This window comes from Canis lupus, chromosome 13, assembly GCF_048164855.1.
Source record: "Canis lupus baileyi chromosome 13, mCanLup2.hap1, whole genome shotgun sequence".
NCBI lineage: Eukaryota > Metazoa > Chordata > Mammalia > Carnivora > Canidae > Canis > Canis lupus.
Window position 1 is genome coordinate 18,900,957 of NC_132850.1, and position 18,961 is coordinate 18,919,917.

The 18,961-nt window shown below is 56.3% G+C and overlaps 1 protein-coding gene across 2 annotated transcripts; it reads right to left on the bottom strand.

The window, feature by feature from the left end:
• Positions 1-431: 431 nt before the first annotated feature.
• TTC5 (tetratricopeptide repeat domain 5) lies at positions 432-18,917 on the bottom strand. Of its 2 annotated transcripts, XM_072772660.1 has the most exons (10): positions 18,819-18,917; positions 14,175-14,307; positions 12,118-12,329; positions 11,556-11,706; positions 10,491-10,582; positions 8,356-8,412; positions 7,692-7,838; positions 7,295-7,509; positions 3,386-3,530; positions 432-933 (listed from the first exon to the last, which is right to left on the bottom strand). In XM_072772660.1, the coding sequence occupies exons 1-10, from the start codon at positions 18,864-18,866 to the stop codon at positions 814-816; spliced, it is 1,320 nt and encodes a 439-aa protein (XP_072628761.1). In that variant the 5' UTR covers positions 18,867-18,917; the 3' UTR covers positions 432-813. The 2 variants fall into 2 exon arrangements, 1 of the variants encoding a protein (XP_072628761.1); XR_012005606.1 differs by lacking the exon at positions 432-933 and having other exon boundaries at positions 3,395-3,530; positions 7,198-7,509.
• Positions 18,918-18,961: the final 44 nt, after the last annotated feature.

An 18,961-nucleotide genomic window follows, 5' to 3' on the forward strand; every position in this document is an offset into this window, starting at 1 on the left:
CATGGAGCCTGATTCTCCCTCTGCCTGGGTCTCTGCCTCTCTCTCTGTCTGTATCTCTCATGAATAGATAAATATAATCTTTAAAAAAAAAAGTCACCATTATAATCTGAAGGGACTGAGCACGTAGCTCCGAGGTCTCTCAGCCCGGGACGCCACTGGGACACCACTGATGGTATCTGGCACCGTGACGAGGGCCGCCTGCAGGGAAGACAGGAGGAGGAGATGCTGGGTAACTGCTTCCCGGCGACTCTGTGGGGTCGCTGTTCCTGCCCTGGGCTGCCTGTTGCCAGAATCCTTGTAACTGGGACCGAAGTGAACTGTTTCATGTAAGGAAAGAAAGAAGCAGGGTGCGGGGAGATGACTCCAGGGGCCTGGAGTGACCCTAAAGCCAGGATCCAAGCTGGGAGAGAATGAAGCCAAACGACACGGTATTTTTTTTTTCTCCAAATGAATTTAATTCTCTTCCAGCCCCAAAGAAGGGGAAGGACATAAAGTTTAAAAACAAAAATTGCAAAAAAAAAAAAAAATACACAAGCCATTAAAAAATTAAGTCCCCTCCCTCAGCAATAAATACTGAAATGATATATACACAGGAGCCCGGGAAGGAGGCAAGAACAGGGGCCCGGGCCTCGGTCCCGGAGGGACCCCCACGCTCCGCCGACACCACTCCTTGCCTGAACCGTGGGGGGCACAGGAGGCGGCAGCAGAGGCGGGCATAGGCTGGGGGCCTCGAGCACCCCGCCAGCGGGGTCCCTGGGGTGCTGCGGCCGGCCGAGCTGCTCAGGCCCGTCCTCGCAGCCACGTCCAGGCCGGTCACTCGCACTGCGGCCGTGATGCCACGGTGGCCGCGGCCTGACTGCTGGGGCCCTGAGGCTTCCCGTTCACCACGAGCAGCACGGGGGTCTCCACGCGGACGCTGGCAAAGGAGAAGTCCTGTGGGAGACAAGCACACGGAGGTCCACCTCGGGCCCCCCGGCCCGGCCCCCCAGCACCCCTCAACAGGGCAAAGGCAGCAGAGGGATGGGACTCCCCACACTTCCCAGCTTCGGAAGGAAACGTCTGCGGCGGGGGGGGGGGGGGGGGGGGGGGGGAATGGGAGGGGAGCCAGTGATTCCACGAGAACGGGACAATTGTCTGAAAAAAGGCGGGCCCGGCACAGCCCGACCCTCGGGTGCCCCGGCCTCCACACCGTGGGCCCGTCCCCAGCGTTTCTCCGCAGCGGAAGCCAGGGACACGGGGCACCCGCTGGCTCAGCCAGGGTGGCGGGACCCCCAGGGCCACCCAATAATGAGGCCCTGACCCCAAGACCAGACACGCGGCCACCACGAGGCCGCTCAGTCCAAGTGTCCCCAAGGCCCGACACTAATGCGCCAGACGTAAATTCAAGCCACTTCTCTTCTCGTATGAGAAGGAAGACAGAGAAGGCACAGTGCAGACATTCTGATAACAGAAATCTCCCTCTAGCACTTCAAATGTGCTTTAAGTCATGAAGTTCTAGGACTTCAAGTTTTATGACTTTAGTTATGAAGTTTTATCACTTGAAGTCATAAAGTAATAAAACACGGTAAAAGATCTCCATCCAAAGCATATTGTCCCACTCCTGGGAGTGTGAAGGCATGAATTAAAGAGGCCTCATAAATCAAATTTTTTTTTTTTTTTTTTTTTTTTTTTTTTTTTTTTTTTTTTTTTTTTTTTTTTTTTTTTTTTGTTTTTTTTAATCAAATTTTTTTAACATCCTACCAGGAACACAGGCAGTGACAAAAAAAAAAAAAAAAAAAAGCCAATTTATATAAGGGTCTGGAGTGACCCTAAAGCCAGGATCCAAGCTGGGAGAGAATGAGAGAATTCCTTATATAAGGAATATAAATAGCCAATAAACATATGATAAACTAGTCAACTTCAAATATAATCAAGAAACCAAAGCAAGAGAGCGGTGATGCTGTGTTCTTCACGTGAAAGCAGCACCCGACGTTTCAGAGGCTTCTCCCCTGAGCTGAGATGACTCAGGCAAGCTGCGGCACACACCTCTAGGGGGAGGCACGGCCTCCCAGGACCAGGCGGCAGCACCGGAGGCCCAGCCCCTGCGCCCTCTGGAGCCTGAACACCTCAGAAGTTCACGGAAGTAAATCATCCCAGATTTGGACAGGTGCCCGCTCTGGAGCTGGATGCCTCTACAACAGGGAGAGTGTAGAGACGGCCTAGATCCAGGGGCAGCAAACTGTCTCCCGTAGGCCCTGGGGTCCTGCGGCCGCCACCAAGGACTCGTGCCCTCCGACGCCGTGGCCCGGGAAGCAGCCGTGGGAGCCCGGCTATGCTCCCGAAGGAGTTCGCTTGTGGACGCTGACGTTCAAATCTGCTGTAACGTGCAGGCTTCACCAACTATCATCACTCCTCCAACTGTTTTCGTTTAAAAATACGGACACACTTGTCTCGCCGGCCACACAGGATAGGCAGGGAGCCGGGTTTGGCCACCAGGCCGCTACCTGCCAACCCCTGATGGACACGACGAACGAGTGGACCGACAGCTCCTCTTACGAGGTTTCCGGGACTATGACATGAGCCCGCATGGGCCACAAAAGCTATCGGCACAGCGTCCCGTGGTCGTGTTCTATAAACATGAGCCATCGTCGTCACCTTCATCACCACCGGAGTGTGTGTCAATTCAAAACAAAGTTGCAAAAAAAAAAAAAAAAGCCACAAAGTTGCAAAAGTTGCAGAATAAAGACTGGGGGCATCCATAAGGAGCTGCTAAGAGTGACAGCATCTGAGGGAAGGTATTTCAGCCCATTTAAAAAAAAATTTTTTTTTTTATTACGAGAACCGGCATCTGACGCTGTGTAAGTTCGAGGTGTGCAACGTGCTTGTGTACTTCGCATCTCCACTGGAAGGAGACGAGCACCAGGTGTCAGTGAGCACGTCCACCAGGTCGGAGGACTGTTGCTGGCAACAGTTAGGATCTAGCCCATTGGCGACTAAAGTACGCAGGACCGTCCTGTTGTGACTGCTGTCCTGTACGGTAGCTCTCCAGGTGTGTCTGTCCAGTCACCGCAAGTCTGCAACCTGAACAACCTCCCCCCAACCCCTGGCGACCACTATTCCATTCCCTGTTCTCATGAGTCCAGCCTTACTAGATTCCATATAGAACTGATATCATACAACATTTGTCTTTCTCTGTCCGGTCCATTTTTAAAATTCTTTTTAACAGTAGTTTCCCTTTTTAGTAAAAAAAAAAAAAAAAAAAAAAAAGTGTATGCACATCATAGATCTGTGTATTGTGTATACACACATGTGTGTTCATGTATCACTTTGCATATTTGCTAAAAGACATAAATTGGTCCCGCTTTCAGAGCCTACGAGCTACGAGAAAATCCTGACCGTCACTCACTTTTCCTTTGTGCTGGATTCGGTGAAGCCGGAGGCTGGGCTCAGGGATGGCGACAGAGTCCCCAATGAGCACTCCCCAGCTCTGCACCATGTTGTACACCATCACGGCACAGCACGGTCCATCGGAGTCCACCAGGCCGAACGTGCTGCCAGGGGGAGGAAGGAGGGCCAGGAGGGGTGGGGAGGACAGCGGGCAGGAGAGAAGAGCAAAGACAGTGGTTTTAAAATACCAACGAAACGAACAGAAGCTTTCTCGGTTGCTTAGTGAGCTTGCGGCAGGCACCGTCACGCACGGTGCGTGTCTGCGTCCTCACTCCTTACACGGACAGCATCTCTGGTAAAGCACAGATGCACCAGACCCGCCGGTCACTTTGCCACAAACTGGAGACATGTGTTCACCGCGACCACTCGGCAGGTGTTGGTGATGAGCCCGCCCCAAATGCTGTAGCTGCAACGTTATTCCTGGTCCATCCACATCACCGCCACAACCGTCCAGCCCTCACACGAGTACCTATCGTGCATCAAGCTCCGTGCTCAGCAAGTCAACAGTGATCCACTACGAGTGAGCTCACAGTCCAGTAGGAGTCTGACCCCTCAATGGTCACAAGTGTGAGAGGCTCCAGAACAGCTTTTCCCCTGTGCTGAGTTCAGTGGGGCCGAAGCTGAGACCACGGGAACCCAGAGGAGAAATGTCCAAAACTAGAAGGCACGGAGGCGCCTTGAGGAGCCCCTCAAACTGAATGGTAAAGGATGAAAATTTATCCGGGTTACGAAAGGAAAACTAATCCTCAGTGGGAATAAAAAACCTCCGGGGGAATGTGGACAGGGATTAACCGGGGGGGGGGGGGGGGGCACAAGAGAACTTTCCGAGGTGCTGGTAATTCATGTTCTCTGTCTTGACGGGTGTTTAGGTCACTCACACGGGCTATGTACTAGTCAAAACTTGGCAAATATAGGGGATCCCTGGGGGACTCAGCGGTTTAGCGCTGCCTTCAGCCCAGGGCGTGATCCTGGGGACCCAGCATCGAGTCCCGCATCGGGCTCCCTGCATGGAGACTGCTTCTCCCCCTGCCTGTGTCTCTGCCTCTCTCCCTCTCTGTCTCTCATGAATAAATAAATAAAATCTTAAAAAAAAAAACCTTAGCAAATATACACTAAGGTTCATGTATTTCATTCTATATAAATTTTATGTAAAAGAAAACTAAACAAATCAAGCTCTAGTTAAAGACTACATGCTAAAGTATTCACAGGAAAGATACTGATCTCTGCAATTTCTTCAGCACTGCACCAAAAATAAGATGGATCAATGGATGAATTAAGGGACAGACAGATACGTGACAAACCAGCACAGTAAAATATTAGCAGAATATAGGTGGTTGGGTACAAAGATGTTCACCGCAAAATTTTTCCAATTGTATTATATGCTTGAAAATTTTTATACTAAAATGCTAGGGGGCAGGAGGGCGGGGAACATGAGCTATATCAAGAAGCAGCCAAAGAATTATCCAGACAGACACGAACTGTGTGTAAAGGTATGGAGGCATGAAAATAGCTGTTCTGAAACCTAAAAAATTAGGCCAAGAGGCTCAAGTGGGAAAGTAAAAGAGGAGAATGGAAGGAGGCAGGCAGGGAGCAGAGTACGAAGGGCTCTGCATGAGTTCCAACTTTATCCTAAAAGCAAGCACGGTAGTAGTAAGGGAGGGATTTTACGTAAGGAATGGCAGTGGTCAGCTCTGCGTCCAGCAGACGTTGCTCTGCACCGTGGAGCACTGGGCAGAAACCAGGGAGCTGGAAGATGTGTCTGCAGAAGCAATGAGGTGCGAGACTGAATCTGTAGAGACAGAAAAGAGGCGCGCACAAAACAAGTGCTGAACTGGGTGAGCGTCACAATGCAGGAGAAAGGAGACTTGCAGAACGACTTCCAGAAGCCTCTGTTAGGGGACTGAGCAGACGAGCTACCACCAACTGACAAGGAAATCAGGGAGGACAAACAGTTTGGAGAGAAAGAGGAAGCAAGGGTGGCCCAGGTGGCTTAGCAGTTTAGCGCCGCCTTCAGCCCAGGGCATGATCCTGGAGACCCGGGTTCGAGTCCCACATCAGGCTCCCTGCATGGAGCCTGCTTCTCCCTCTGCCTGGGTCTCTGCCTCTCTCTCTCTCTGATGAATAAATAAATAAAATCTTTAAAAAAGAAAGGGGAAGCAAGTAATTTTGACGATACTGAGTTAGAGATTTCTGACTGGAGCCCAGAGGTAGTTGGACACAGAAACCTAGAACTTAGAGATGAGCCCCGGACTGCAGATACGCCTGTGGGCACAGCGGAGGCCGCCAAAGCCTTCAGTTGTGTAACATCACCAAGAGATGACCGTACGTGAGACGGTGAAGAACTGGTGCTCATGCCATCCTTTGGCACACCCGAATCCCCAACCAACGCCCCAAACAAGCCCAGCATTCTCCTGGAGAATCCGATCGAGGCCTCAGAATCCTCCTACACGGTACGTTGGGCAGCCACTACCAAGTGGTAAAAGTTGGCACCCATTTGCCGTCCTGAGAAAGAGAAAAGAGCAAAGGAACAAAAACAGAGTCCTCCTGGAACCTAACAGTGAGAATTTAAGAAAAAGAGAAACCAAGGAGCGACAAAATATTTGTTCTCAAGGCCCCCACCTCTGTCTACATCTCCTTTTCTTCTTCTTAGGGCTACGGTCTGCTCTAGGTAACCGAACTTTTCTCAACTATCCTCTTGTTCTCCAATTCCTAGGTCTCTAGAGAATGCCACGCAGAGAGCTCAGGCATCTAATGGGAAGTATTTCAGTTTGGATGAGGTAGAAGGGATATGAAAGAGCACAGTGAGGGACAGGTCCGAGCGTTCTGGAGCCACGCGGCGGAAGCCACAGGAGCAGATGCGGCAATGCTAGGAAAAACCACCTCAGTAGAAAACAGAAAAAGGAAACCAGTCAGCGAGGCTTTAGGAGGTGAGTGAGGACAGGGGGTGACAGCATGGACCAAACCCTAATTTCTCAAGAGTTAAAAAATTTCCTGAACAAGGGGTGCCTGGGTGGCTCAGGAGGTTGAGAGCACAACTCATGATCTCAGGGCTGTGGTTTCAAGCCCTGCACCGCGTGGTTAAATTAATTAAATTAATATAAATTAAAATCAAACAAATCTTGGGACGCCTGGGGGGCTCAGCAGCTGAGCGTCTGCCTTTGGCTCAGGGCGTGACCCCGGGGTTCCAGGATCGAGTCCCGCATCGGGCTCCCTGCGTGGAGCCTGCTTTCCCCCTGCCTGGGTCTCTGCCTCTCTCTGTGTGTGAATAAATAAAATCTTTAAAACACTAAAAAATAAAAATAAATAGACAAAATCTTTAAAAAAGAAATTTTCTAAGTAAATGATCTTGACTCATTTCCTCCGCTAGACTGTGAGCACCTTCACCCGGATCCTCTGTATTACACTCCCTACCATACAGAGAGCAGACACTCGATAAATATTTGTTGAATAACATCTAAGACAATCTCCCCTCAGGTCTTAAACTCTGACTCAAAGCCAACCTTCCAGAACTCCCTCGGCACACCTAAATCCAAACAGGACTGAAAATTCATTCTCCTCCAAATTCTGTCATCATGAAATCACAAAGAGGCAGGATAATTTCAGAATTCCGTAACTTTCCACATGCCTGTCCGACTGCAGCTGTGATGCAGGAACCCGAGCACCGAGCTCCAGAAGACAAAGCAGACGGCAAAGCAGACGGCAAAGCAGACGGTGGGGCATCGCCCGGACCACACCTGCTCAGGGGAGCCACGGCGGGGAGAGCTCACTCACCTGCGACCCCTGAGCACGTCCTCGGCGGCAGAGAAAGGGCAGGAAGTGAGATGGGTTAGCTCCAAGAATGACAAAGAGGAAAGGCGGGGGGACTCACAAGGGGACCTTCTCCTCCGTGGTGAGGCTGAACACCACCTTCCCCAGGACCACGGCTCCGCTGTTCACTCCCGGCTGCAGCGCGCTCAGCGGCTTGAGCTCCAGGCTCAGCTTCTGCCCAGAGGCCGACTGGTAGCGCCCATCAGCACAGGGGCCCAGGTGGGCCGGGCGCAAGCTTCCCAGCATGCTCTGCAACTTTTTGGTCTTCACCTTTCCCTGCAAAAGAGAAAAAGAAAGGAAAAGTAGGAAGCTAAGACTAGTCCGTCTCGCTGAGGGTCTACTCCTCCTCCCGCCTGCCCGCATCCCTGGACAGCATCACCACTGCCGAAGCCTACTTGATTCTACTTCATGCACCCCCGAGAGAATAAAACCAGGACCCTGCCCTCCGACGGCGTTACCTTGCTCTCCAGGAGGCTGGTCAGTCTACTGAGGAACTCCAGCAGCTGCTGCTCCCGCTGCCGGGGCTCTGGCCAGCCAGGGTCCAGTGCTGCAGCCCGAGAGAAGCCCTCCAGGGCCTCCCCATAGTTCTCTTCGTACTTATGTAACTGCATAAGAAGTAACCGAAAAGCTCCTGATTACGTGTGTATTTAACCCAAACTCTGCCGGGGCAGTAATGGCGCCACGGGCCAGGAACCTGCAGAAATAAACTGTTTCCCTTCCCATTCCATGGTGACCAACCTGAAGAAACAGTGATGCTTTCCCCCCTCATCCTGCCTAAGGAGATCACAAACCCCAAAGATGGGGTCATTTCACAGAAGCTCACTCCCAAATCCTGTACAAGCCACGCCGCATGGGCCGTGTCACTCTATTTTTATACTTATAATGAACGTTTCAGAAAAGTCTTCTAAGCCGTTCCTCCACCCTCTGCGTGCCCTCCCACCTCCTCGGCCCCTTCTCCTTTCCCACCAGAGACTCCATCAGATCCCAAAGTCAAATAGCCAGGTCTTCCTCGAAACAACCCGGCTGTCCTCGGGCAAAGGAATACGCCGGTATTGGCCAGGCTAGGCCCACGTGTCACCCGCTGGACTGTCAGACAGACGGCCACCCGCCCACAGGTCTTACCGTTGCCCGGTTCAGATGAAGGTCAGGATTGCTGCAAGCTGTCCGGTCAACCTTCTCCTATCGTGGGAGAAAGAGACGATCAGTGGATGGCGCCTCACTCTCTGGGATGGCTGTGCCCAACATGGCCCAGGCCTCTGCCCCCTGGAAAACGCAGGTTCCGTCACTGTCAAAATGCTAGCTGTACCCCTGCCCCCCGCCCCCATTACACAGTACCTGCCTGAGTGGGGTTACTCAGCCCCTGACGCCTCCAGGAGGTAATAAGGGTTCCGTGTGTGCATAAAACTCTGACATATGATAATCATTTCTCCGTGCAACAGTACAGAGATAAAAGTATAAAAGCATTTTAATAAAAAAAAAAGAAAAAAAAAAAGAAAAAGTTTTAATGGTGAGAGAATGGTAAAAATGAGGAAGGCTAGAAATGTCCTCCAATACATTTCCTCTGCCCATGAGCCCGGCTCATATACAGGTACATTCAAGCCCCCTTCAAACACCCACTGAAAGTCAAATTCTGATTCTGGAATTTAAATAAATGGGTGGCCAAACAGCATGAAGAGGAGACCGATGTGCCATGAACAAGCTGCCAGGTCCCTGGCTACGCTCATTTTCCTTTTCTAATTATGTTCATTGCCTAGCACATTACAAAAGTACATACAACATGGATTAAAATGGTTTAAATGGTTGGTTCAAATATGTTTAAAAATGCAGGTTTGGGGCAGCCCAGGTGGCTCAGCGGTTTAGCACCTGCCTTCAGCCCAGGGTGGGACCCCAGGGTCCCGGGATCGAGTCCCGTGTCGGGCTCCCTGTGTGGAGCCTGCTTCCCCCTCTGCCTGTGTCTCTGCCTCTCTCTCTCTCTCTATCATAAATAAATAAATAAATAAATAAATAAATAAATAAATAAATAAAATCTTTAAAAAGATGCAGGTTTGGGTGAAGAAATTACGAGTCAAAAGCAACAATTTGGTGGGAGCCAAATATAAAAATTTTAAAGAGTGCACTGTTACTATTTTTTTAAACATAAACATCCACCAAAGTAAAAAATTAGACTAAACTATAATTCCTCTGCCTTCAAATTCCCTGATTGGAAAAAAAAAAAAAAGTCAGTCCCTAAACGACAAACATAAATATAAGGCAGCTGCGTTCTTCATTCTGCACACCGAACAAAGTAAGTAGTGGTTAAGAAGCAGCTCTCTATGTCAAGAGAAGAAAGGTGAATGCGAGGCCCAAATAAAAACTGCTCCGAGGCCAAGAGGAACTTTCTTACAACGAGGCATCAGGAACTCCAGCCTGAAGGAAATCTCCCACGTAAGCAGTTACTGATGGAAAAACGGCCTGAAGGCCCAAGCAAAGCAGGAGCTCCAGTGGATTAATCCTGACGAGATGATGTCCGATGGACTATATGCTGTTTTCTATTTTAAAGATTTTCTTTTGAATCAACCTCTACAGCCAACATGGGGCTCGAATTCACAATGCTGAGATCAAGAGTCGCATGCTCATAAAATCTTTAAAAAAGGGGGGGGGGGAGCGGGGAATCCCTGGGTGGCTCAGCAGTTTGGTGCCTGCCTTTGGCCCAGGGCGGGATCCTGGAGTCCCAGGATCGAGTCCCAAGTCGGGCTCCCTGCATGGAGCCTGCTTCTCCCTCCTCCTGTGTCTCTGCCTCTCTCTGTGTCTCTCTGAATAAATAAATAAATTAAAAAAAAAAAAAAAAAAGAGTCGCGAGCTCTACCCACCGAGCCAGCTGGGTGTTCCCACTGTCTCCGATTTTAGCCTATGGAAAAATCCAGAGCCACAGTATCTCATGGGATAAGCACTTAATTTATACATAAGCATCAGAGCTTTCGTTTTTCTTTAAAAACGTACACAAATATTAACAGACGTTATTTTAACGTGGACTCTTTTCCCATGACGAGAGATGGACATGTGGGGACGGGCTCCATGACTCGGTCAGGAGCGCCCACAGGAGACTGGATAGCTCGAAGACCCCTCTACCTTGCAGGTGGTGCCTAACACTGCGGTTATTGGGGGAAACAAGTCGCCCCTGCACACGGCGGAGGCCGCCAACCATGGTCCGTGCTGCTTGAAGGGCCACGCACAACACTGACGGACACTCTGGCCTCCGTCGTGGCCACAGTACTTACTGCTTGGGCGTAGGCGCTGAGGGCCTGCTGGGAGATCTTGGGGTTCTGGCCCGTGTTGAAGTAGAGAGAAAGATACGCATTCCCCAGGATATCTGAAAGAGAAGCAAAGGGCTTCCGGTGGGCAGGGGCTTGGAGCCGCCACTGCATCCCGACAGACTGAAAACTCGGCAACATTTCCCGTCCCTGTCCTCTAGGGCCATAGGATGTACCCATGTCCAGGCAAACAGCGACTTCTGGCTCCGCAGGGCTGCAAGTCACGAGCCACGGGACCCGGGGCCAAGGCAGGAAGAGCTGAACTATAATCCCCCACGAGCTGGAGGCCCAGCATGGACAAGTCGGGGAGTCCCCGGCATGAGGAGGCCCCACAGCACCGTGAGATTCACCCCCAGAAGCTTAACCAAGTCCCACAGCACGCATCCAACAAAACTCCCCAATCCTGCCAATAGGGGGAAGGGGCAAAAGGACTGCTCCCAAGTATGTGGAGCACCTGCTCTTCACAAGGCCGCCGCCCAGGACACACTACCCAACCAGCACTACCGAACCCACAGGGGGACAACATCCCCCTGGCCGTCCCTGTCCCCGGGGCCCGGGAGCCCGCAGCTGCCACCCACGCTAGCCATCCTGCCCCCCTCAGTGCCCCCTGGGAACACGCTGGTGAGTCATCCCGGAGGCCAGGCTCAAGATACAACCTCCCTGGGTCACCCTGAACAGTCTATTCGAAAGGCCCCGCAGCTGCAAGACCCCCCGATAACACCAGATTTAGCAGCTTCCAAATGCCACGGGCCCAAGGGACAGACGCAGACCCAGAGCAGAGTCCTGGGCACGCCGCACAACGGCCCTGCCCAGCCGATGTGGAAGCACAAGCATCGTCTCTTGGAGGAAAAGATCCAAGACCCCCTAGAACAGTGGTTCATCCAAACCCCTTCCACGCCTCCTCAAGACTAAGGTGCCCGGGCCTGACCCTCAGGACAGACTCTACAGCTGGGCTCCAGACAAGTGTGGCGCGTAGCCGTGCTGAGCACCACTGCTCCAGAAACCTGCTGGAGAGCCTTTGGGAGCACTCACACCAGGAGCGGCCGTCGTGGACGTCCATCTGCACAGCCAACTTGGCCTGGCGGACGCTGTCCATTACGTGCCGAGAATGTTCGTCTCCGGTGTCGGCCCGCAGCTGGCGCAGCACCATGGACAGGTTCTGAAGCGACACTTTGTTCTTGCACTGCAAATGCAGAAGTCATACTCAACCCTCCTGACTCTATTTCCCCTTTCCAGATCTTTCCTATCGTAACCTTGCAAATCCAATTTTTCATCTTGGTTCTTACAGTCATCTCTACATGTTCGGCCCCCGTCTACAAGGATCAGCTTGGTTGTTAATTTGTATTTATGAATTGTATTAATTTGGTTGATTCTCCTCTATCCCTGAACCTGATGCCATCGTCTTCTTCCTTCCTCGGGCCCGTCCCTGTTTTCCTCAGCAGCAGGTCCGCCCCCCTCTCCCCCTCCCCTCTGATTCCGTTCTCCCGGTTCCAGTACAGTTCTGTTCTGGGATGCGTATCCTGGGGAAAGTCACGGAACCAGAGGAGTCTCAGCCTTCCCATCTGTGCTTCCCGAGCGGTAGTAGACGGCTCACGTGGGTGAGGGCTCCCGAGAAGCAGGTGTGGGCGGCCGCAATATCCCCTTTCTTCCAGTACACCTCACCCAGCTGGTTCCAGGCTTCCACCAGCTTGGGTTCCAGCTTCACAGCCTTTGACAGAAGCTCCTCAGCCTTCGGGCTGTAGTCAGGAGTCACATTCAGTGCCTTCCCAGTCAGCATCAGCACCTGTGCCTTGCCCTGGACAGAACCTAAGAGGAAGGGGAAGGCAGAGGAGGTTGGGAAGACCAGAACACTTCCTCTCAAGAAGCCACCTCAGGTCAGCCCTAGGAGTGAAACAGCGGAAGAAAACCCTGGGAACAAAGAACTCACTGAACGCCTACCATCCGCAGGCCCCTCCCACGGTAGGCAACGGGGTGGCGACTGGAGCACTCTCCCTGCCTTGGAGGGGCCTACAGTCTAGGGGAGAGGACAGGGCATAATTGCGCAAAATTAAAACAACCATGAAATACCCAATGAATGCACCCAGCGAACGGGCTTTAAAGAGCGAAAAGGGGATCCCTGGGTGGCGCAGCGGTTTGGCACCTGCCTTTGGCCCAGGGCGCGATCCTGGAGACCGGGATCGAATCCCACATCGGGCTCCCGGTGCTGGAGCCTGCTTCTCCCTCTGCCTGTGTCTCTGCCTCTCTCTCTCTCTGTAACTATCATGAATAAATAAAAATTAAAAAAAAAAAATTAAAAAAAAATAATAAAGAGCGAAAAGGAGGGGCATCTGGACGGCTCCGTCGGGTAAGCGTCCAAGTCCTGATTTCAGCTCAGGTCATGGCCTCAGGGCCGTGAGATCAAGCCCCACATCACACTCCACGCTCATCAGAGAGTCCACTTGGGATTCTCTCTCTCCCTCTCCCTCTGCTCCTCCTCTAACCCCTGTGCTTGCTCTCTCTCAAAAAAAAAGATAAATCTTTTAAAAAATGTTTTTTAAAAAAAAGTGAAAAAATAATGAAAAAATAAATAAATAAAATAAATAAAAATTTTTAAAAAGTGAAAAGGAGAAAAGACAAGACCCTCTGGTTAAGAAAATGATGTACACAAAGACAGCGAGGCTGAAAGCCATGCGGCACGCTCAAGGGAGAACGGACACCCAGCCTGATAGGCCTCACTTACAGCTCTTCTGTGAGCAGTGGCCGGGGGGGGGAGGGAAATACGGACAAAAATGGTCAGACGGTGGAGACTGGAGCACCGAGTTAGGGTGCGCAGACTACAACCAGTCAGTAGCAGGAATCTCCGAATAACGTGAGCAGCAAGGCAGGCACCAGGGAAGACTCCACGCAGGAGGTGACATTTAGAAATTTAATAGCATGATCGGTACATACATGAATTTGAAGTAAAAGAACTTGGAGGAAAAAAGGTCAGCTAAGAAGAACAGCTTAGGGGGCGCCTGGGGGGCGCTCAGATGGCCGAGCATATGCCTCCAGCTCCGGTCACGATCCCGGGGTCCTGGGGTCAAGCCCCACGTCAGGCTCCCTGCTCAGCGTGGAGCCGGCTCTTCCCTCTGCCGCCACCCACCCTGCTCGTGCTCTCTCTTTCTCTCTCTCTCAAATAAATAAAATCTTTTAAAAAAAAAAAAAAAGAAGAAGAACAGTTTGGAGGCATCTGGGTGGCTCCGTCAATTGAGAGTCCATCCCACTCTTGGTGTCAGTTCAGGCCATGATCCTGGAGCCTGGACACGGAGCCTCGAGGGAGGCTCCACGCTCAGCCCGGGGGGAGTCTGCTCCCCTTCTCCTTCTCCCTTGGCCCCTACCCTGCTCTCACGAGCGCTCTCTCTCTCCCCATCTTAAATAAGTAAATCTTAAAAAAAAAAAAAGAATAGTTTAAGCAACAGGTATGTTATTTCATGCCATTGCTGTCATCAAACTTCAGGCAATGTCGTTGGAGGACCCAAAGGCAGCCGGCCACAGGGGCGCTCGGAGGATGCGCTCTGCTGAGCCTCCACGGCAGAGTTTCCCACGAGTGAGAAACCAGAGGGTCCACAGAAAAAGAGCAAACTCCTGCGTTTTGGCGAAGGGCAGGGGTCACGGGCTCCTTGCCCCTCATACCCACGACTTCCTCCATCCGCTGCAGGGTCTTCTCCATCTCCTCCCGCACGTCCCGTTGCTTCCTTCCAGCATCCTCGACACCGTGGGTCTCGAAGTAGCACTCTCGAAAGGAATACAGCTGATCCACCAGGTCCTAGGAGAGTAGGAACGGTGCCGGTGCCGTAGGAGGAGAGCAGCCGGCCCGGGGCAGAGTGGGCTAGCCCTGCGGCTCCCGCCTAGCAAGCCAACCTGACCCCTACCCCAGGACGGACGGACGCCACGGGTCATAAAGGAAGTGGCCGGGTCCCAGCGCCCACCCCTGCCCCGCGGCCACAGCTCCTCCCGTCCGGGCGCCAGCAGGGCCTCCAGCAGGACTACACCCCTCGGCAGCCCACACGCCAGGGGACAGACGCTTTGCAACTTGAGATGAAACGTCATTAAGATAACCCTAGGTTCCTGGTCCCCAGAGCACCAAACCTTGAAATTCACCCTTAAACCCAGACGTGCTAACAAAAACAATCTTACTCCCAGTTTTGCCTGTGCTGGTACTTTGTGGTCATGAAAACGCGGAGAGCCACTGCTTTCCGCAGCAGGGACCAATTTAAGTTTGAGAACCTTGGTGTCCTTACAGGATCGTTTCCTTAAACACTCGTGGTTTTTTTATTTTGTTTTTGTCATCTGTTGGCTCTCTTGCCTTCGTCCCAAGTAAATGCTCCATTTCCTATTTTAAATACCTGTGTCCGAGCCCTCCTGTGCACCAGTCAAAGCCTTTCCATTATCTATTCTCTCCTAAAATGGACAGCGGCAAAAATATGTAACACAATTGCGTGTCATCCTAACTACGTCCGCAGCCCCCACCCCGCCCCCAGGCCGTGATGGACCAAATCAGCCTCGTTTCTGGTCCCACCGCTGCAGGGGCCTCTCGCTTTGTTTCTACCCCCCCATTCCCCGCCCTTAGACACAATGACCCTACCAAGGTGTTCACCACGGCCCACGCTCTCCGATCCCCAGGCCGGCAAAGGTCTACCTCCTATCGCAGCCTGAAGACTGTAGGATCCGACCTGGCACCCTGCAGGCAGCCCCAAACCCCACCTGGCACCTCCCTTCTTCAGCAGCCAAGGCACTGGTCTTCCCTGTGCCCCCAGACCCAGCACGCTCGGCCCACCTGCCCGGGGGGGCTGCCCTCGGGCCTCCCTCCCTGTCCTCACCTAGACTTTGGTGCCCTTAACTTCAGACCCCACCTGGAGGAAAAGGCCGAGCAGAACCCCCTGTAGCACCAAGGTGGCTCCGGGGTATTACTGTCCGGCCTCAGGCTGCAGATTCTGACTTCAGAAGCGTCAGCAGAACTCAGACACCCTTGCCAAGCGCCCCAGATGACTGCGGGGAAAACGGTCCCTAAAACACGCTGAGAGAAACACTCTTTTATTACACTCCTTCTGCCCTAAAACGACCACGAAATCCGAACGTAGCGCCAGTCCCACGGACCAGCAAGGTCCGCGTCCTCCTCCCCGCTGCTGGGTCCCTGCAGCACCCTGCCTGCCCCCCAAGACGCCCGCACCCCCTGCCGAGCCCACATAGCACAGATGGGCCCAGGAAGGCAGGTCTGGGGGGACGCACCTGGTGCCCCCCAATCAGCTTGGTTGCATGTTGGGGATTCTAGGGGGTCTCACAGCCTGTTTTCCCGCCGTGAAAGCAAATATGCGTGAAATTGTGTGGCTTTGTTTTGCTGCAGTGAACATTCTTGTCTCGTGGAAAAAATCAACATAAGTTGCTAAAATTCAAACAGGCGCGCGTGAACCCACAGAGCTAAAACTCCTCCTCGTCACCCCACGTGGCAGGGAGAACCCCGCGGAGGGCGTCCGCAGCCCTTGTTCTACACGTTCACACACAAACACACAGTGTTTGTAACACAGACCGGGCCTGCGACTCGCTTCCCCGGCCTGGCCTGGGGAACGACATTAAGGAAATCCGGGTCAACTGGAGGAGAAATGCAGGCCACGCTCTAAGGGTGTTGTTCTTTGAACACGTTCAAGAGACAGACAGGTGTCTCCCTGCGCAGGCCTCAGCGCCCTAAGCTCCAGGCAGGTGCCAGCCGGCCGGTGTGAGGTCGCTGCAGGCCAGGGCCTGGGGCACGGGGTCGGAGCCCCACACGGGTAGGGAGGTGACAAATACCCACAACAGTAAAAAAAATAAAATAAAAACTACATTCTGGGCTGTCCTAGAACACACGGAACTGAGTTTCTGAGGTTTAAGGACAATCTTGGTCCTGGGCAGAAGGTGAAGGGCGGGCACCCAGGCAGCGCCCACCTGCCAAGTCCCACGGGAGCCGCCAACCGGGAACAGGGCGGGGGCTGCCCCGCATCACCCCCCACGCGGGGGCCGAGGACAAGAACCAAACCCGGAGAGTCCTGAGGGCAGTGACCGGGCTACGGCGGGGCACTCGGTCATCGAGCTGCCCACGGCGGGGGAGCAGGGCGAGGAGGTGGCCCCCGTGGGAACGGGGACGCCCGTGGGAAGGAGGACCCCGCGGCGACAGCTGCTGCACACCCGGACCCGCGGCGCCCGGATCGGCGAGCCCAGGGGGAAACAACCCCGAGAAGGAGCAGGACAAAGTCAGGGGCCAACAGCGTCCTGTACCCGCTAGTGAACCAAGTGACCCAGGGCAGCGGGGGGTCCCCAGCAGCCGGGAGACCCGGGGAGGGCATGGGGGGGGGGTCCCCACGAACCGGGTGACCCGGGGAGGGGCGGGGGGTCCCCAGGAGCCGGCTGACCCGGGGAGGGGCGGGGGGTCCCCAGGAGCCGGGTGACCCGGGGAGGGCGGAGGGGGGTCCCCAGGAGCCGGGTGACCCGGGGAGTGGCGGGGGGGTCCCCAGGAGCCGGGTGACCCGGGGAGGGGCGGGGGGTCCCCACGAGCCGGGTGACCCGGGGAGGGGCGGGGGGTCCCCAGGAGCCGGGTGACCCGGGGAGGGGCGGGGGGTCCCCACGAGCCGGGTGACCCGGGGAGGGGCGGAGGGTCCCCAGGAGCCGGGTGACCCGGGGAGGGGCAGGGGGCTCCCCACGAGCCGGGTGACCCGGGGAGGGGCGGGGGCTCCCCAGGAGCCGGGTGACCCGGGGAGGGGCGGGGGGTCCCCAGGAGCCGGGTGACCCGGGGAGGGGCGGGGGGGTCCCCAGGAGCCGGGTGACCCGGGGAGGGGCGGGGGCTCCCCACGAGCCGGGTGACCCGGGGAGGGGCGGGGGGTCCCCACGAGCCGGGTGACCCGGGGAGGGGCGGGGGCTCCCCAGGAGCCGGGTGACCCGGGGAGGGGCGGGGGGTCCCCACGAGCCGGCTGACCCGGGGAGGGGCGGGGGGTCCCCAGGAGCCGGGTGACCCGGGGAGGGGCGGGGGGTCCCCACGAGCCGGGTGACCCGGGGAGGGGCGGGGGGGTCCCCAGGAGCCAGGTGACCCGGGGAGGGGCGGGGGGTCCCCACGAGCCGGGTGACCCGGGGAGGGCGGGGGGGTCCCCAGGAGCCGGGTGACCCGGGGAGGGGCGGGGGCTCCCCATGAGCCGGGTGACCCGGGGAGGGGCGGGGGGTCCCCACGAGCCGGGTGACCCGGGGAGGGGCGGGGGCTCCCCAGGAGCCGGGTGACCCGGGGAGGGGCGGGGGGTCCCCACGAGCCGGCTGACCCGGGGAGGGGCGGGGGGTCCCCAGGAGCCGGGTGACCCGGGGAGGGGCGGGGGGTCCCCAGGAGCCGGGTGACCCGGGGAGGGGCGGGGGGTCCCCACGAGCCGGGTGACCCGGGGAGGGGCGGGGGGTCCCCACGAGCCGGGTGACCCGGGGAGGGGCGGGGGGGTCCCCAGGAGCCGGGTGACCCGGGGAGGGGCGGGGGCTCCCCACGAGCCGGGTGACCCGGGGAGGGGCGGGGGGTCCCCAGGAGCCGGGTGACCCGGGGAGGGGCGGGGGGTCCCCACGAGCCGGGTGACCCGGGGAGGGGCGGGGGCTCCCCAGGAGCCGGGTGACCCGGGGAGGGGCGGGGGGTCCCCACGAGCCGGCTGACCCGGGGAGGGGCGGGGGGTCCCCACGAGCCGGGTGACCCGGGGAGGGGCAGGGGGTCCCCAGGAGCCGGGTGACCCGGGGAGGGGCGGGGGGTCCCCACGAGCCGGGTGACCCGGGGAGTGGCGGGGGGGTCCCCAGGAGCCAGGTGACCCGGGGAGGGGCGGGGGGTCCCCACGAGCCGGCTGACCCGGGGAGGGGCGGGGGGTCCCCAGGAGCCGGGTGACCCGGGGAGGGGCAGGGGGTCCCCAGGAGCCGGGTGACCCGGGGAGGGGCGGGGGGTCCCCACGAGCCGGGTGACCCGGGGAGGGGCGGGGGGTCCCCACGAGCCGGCTGACCCGGGGAGGGGCGGGGGGTCCCCAGGAGCCGGGTGACCCGGGGAGGGGCAGGGGGTCCCCAGGAGCCGGGTGACCCGGGGAGGGGCGGGGGGTCCCCACGAGCCGGGTGACCCGGGGAGTGGCGGGGGGGTCCCCAGGAGCCGGGTGACCCGGGGGGAGGGGGGGCCCCCAGGAGCCGAGTGACCCTGGGGCGGAGGGTCCCCAAGAGCCGGGTGACCCGGGCAGCGGGGCTCCCTGCCTCCCCTCCCTCCCTCCTCCCCCTGCACCGCCGCCGTCCCCTCCCCGCCCGGCCCACCTGCAGCGCCTCCAGGCCCCGCCGCCCGCCCGCGTCCTGCTCGGCCATCGCGTCCCCGCCGCCCGCCCGCCGCGACCACAGAGACGGGCCCGTCCGCGAGCACCGTGCCCCCTGGCGGCCCGGAGGCCCCGCTGCAGCCGGCG

Bases quoted from the DNA above. Each gene is read 5' to 3' on its own strand.
- TTC5 (XM_072772660.1), bottom strand. From the start codon at position 18,866: ATGGCCGAGCAGGACGCGGGCGGGCGGCGGGGCCTGGAGGCGCTGCAG. The intron at 12,330-14,174 runs GTATGAGGGGCA...CCTTCCTCTTAG, and splicing joins GCGGATGGAGGAAGTCGTGG to GTTCTGTCCAGGGCAAGGCA. The intron at 3,531-7,294 runs GTGAGTCCCCCC...TCCCCCTGGCAG, and splicing joins ACGGAGGAGAAGGTCCCCTT to CACGTTCGGCCTGGTGGACT.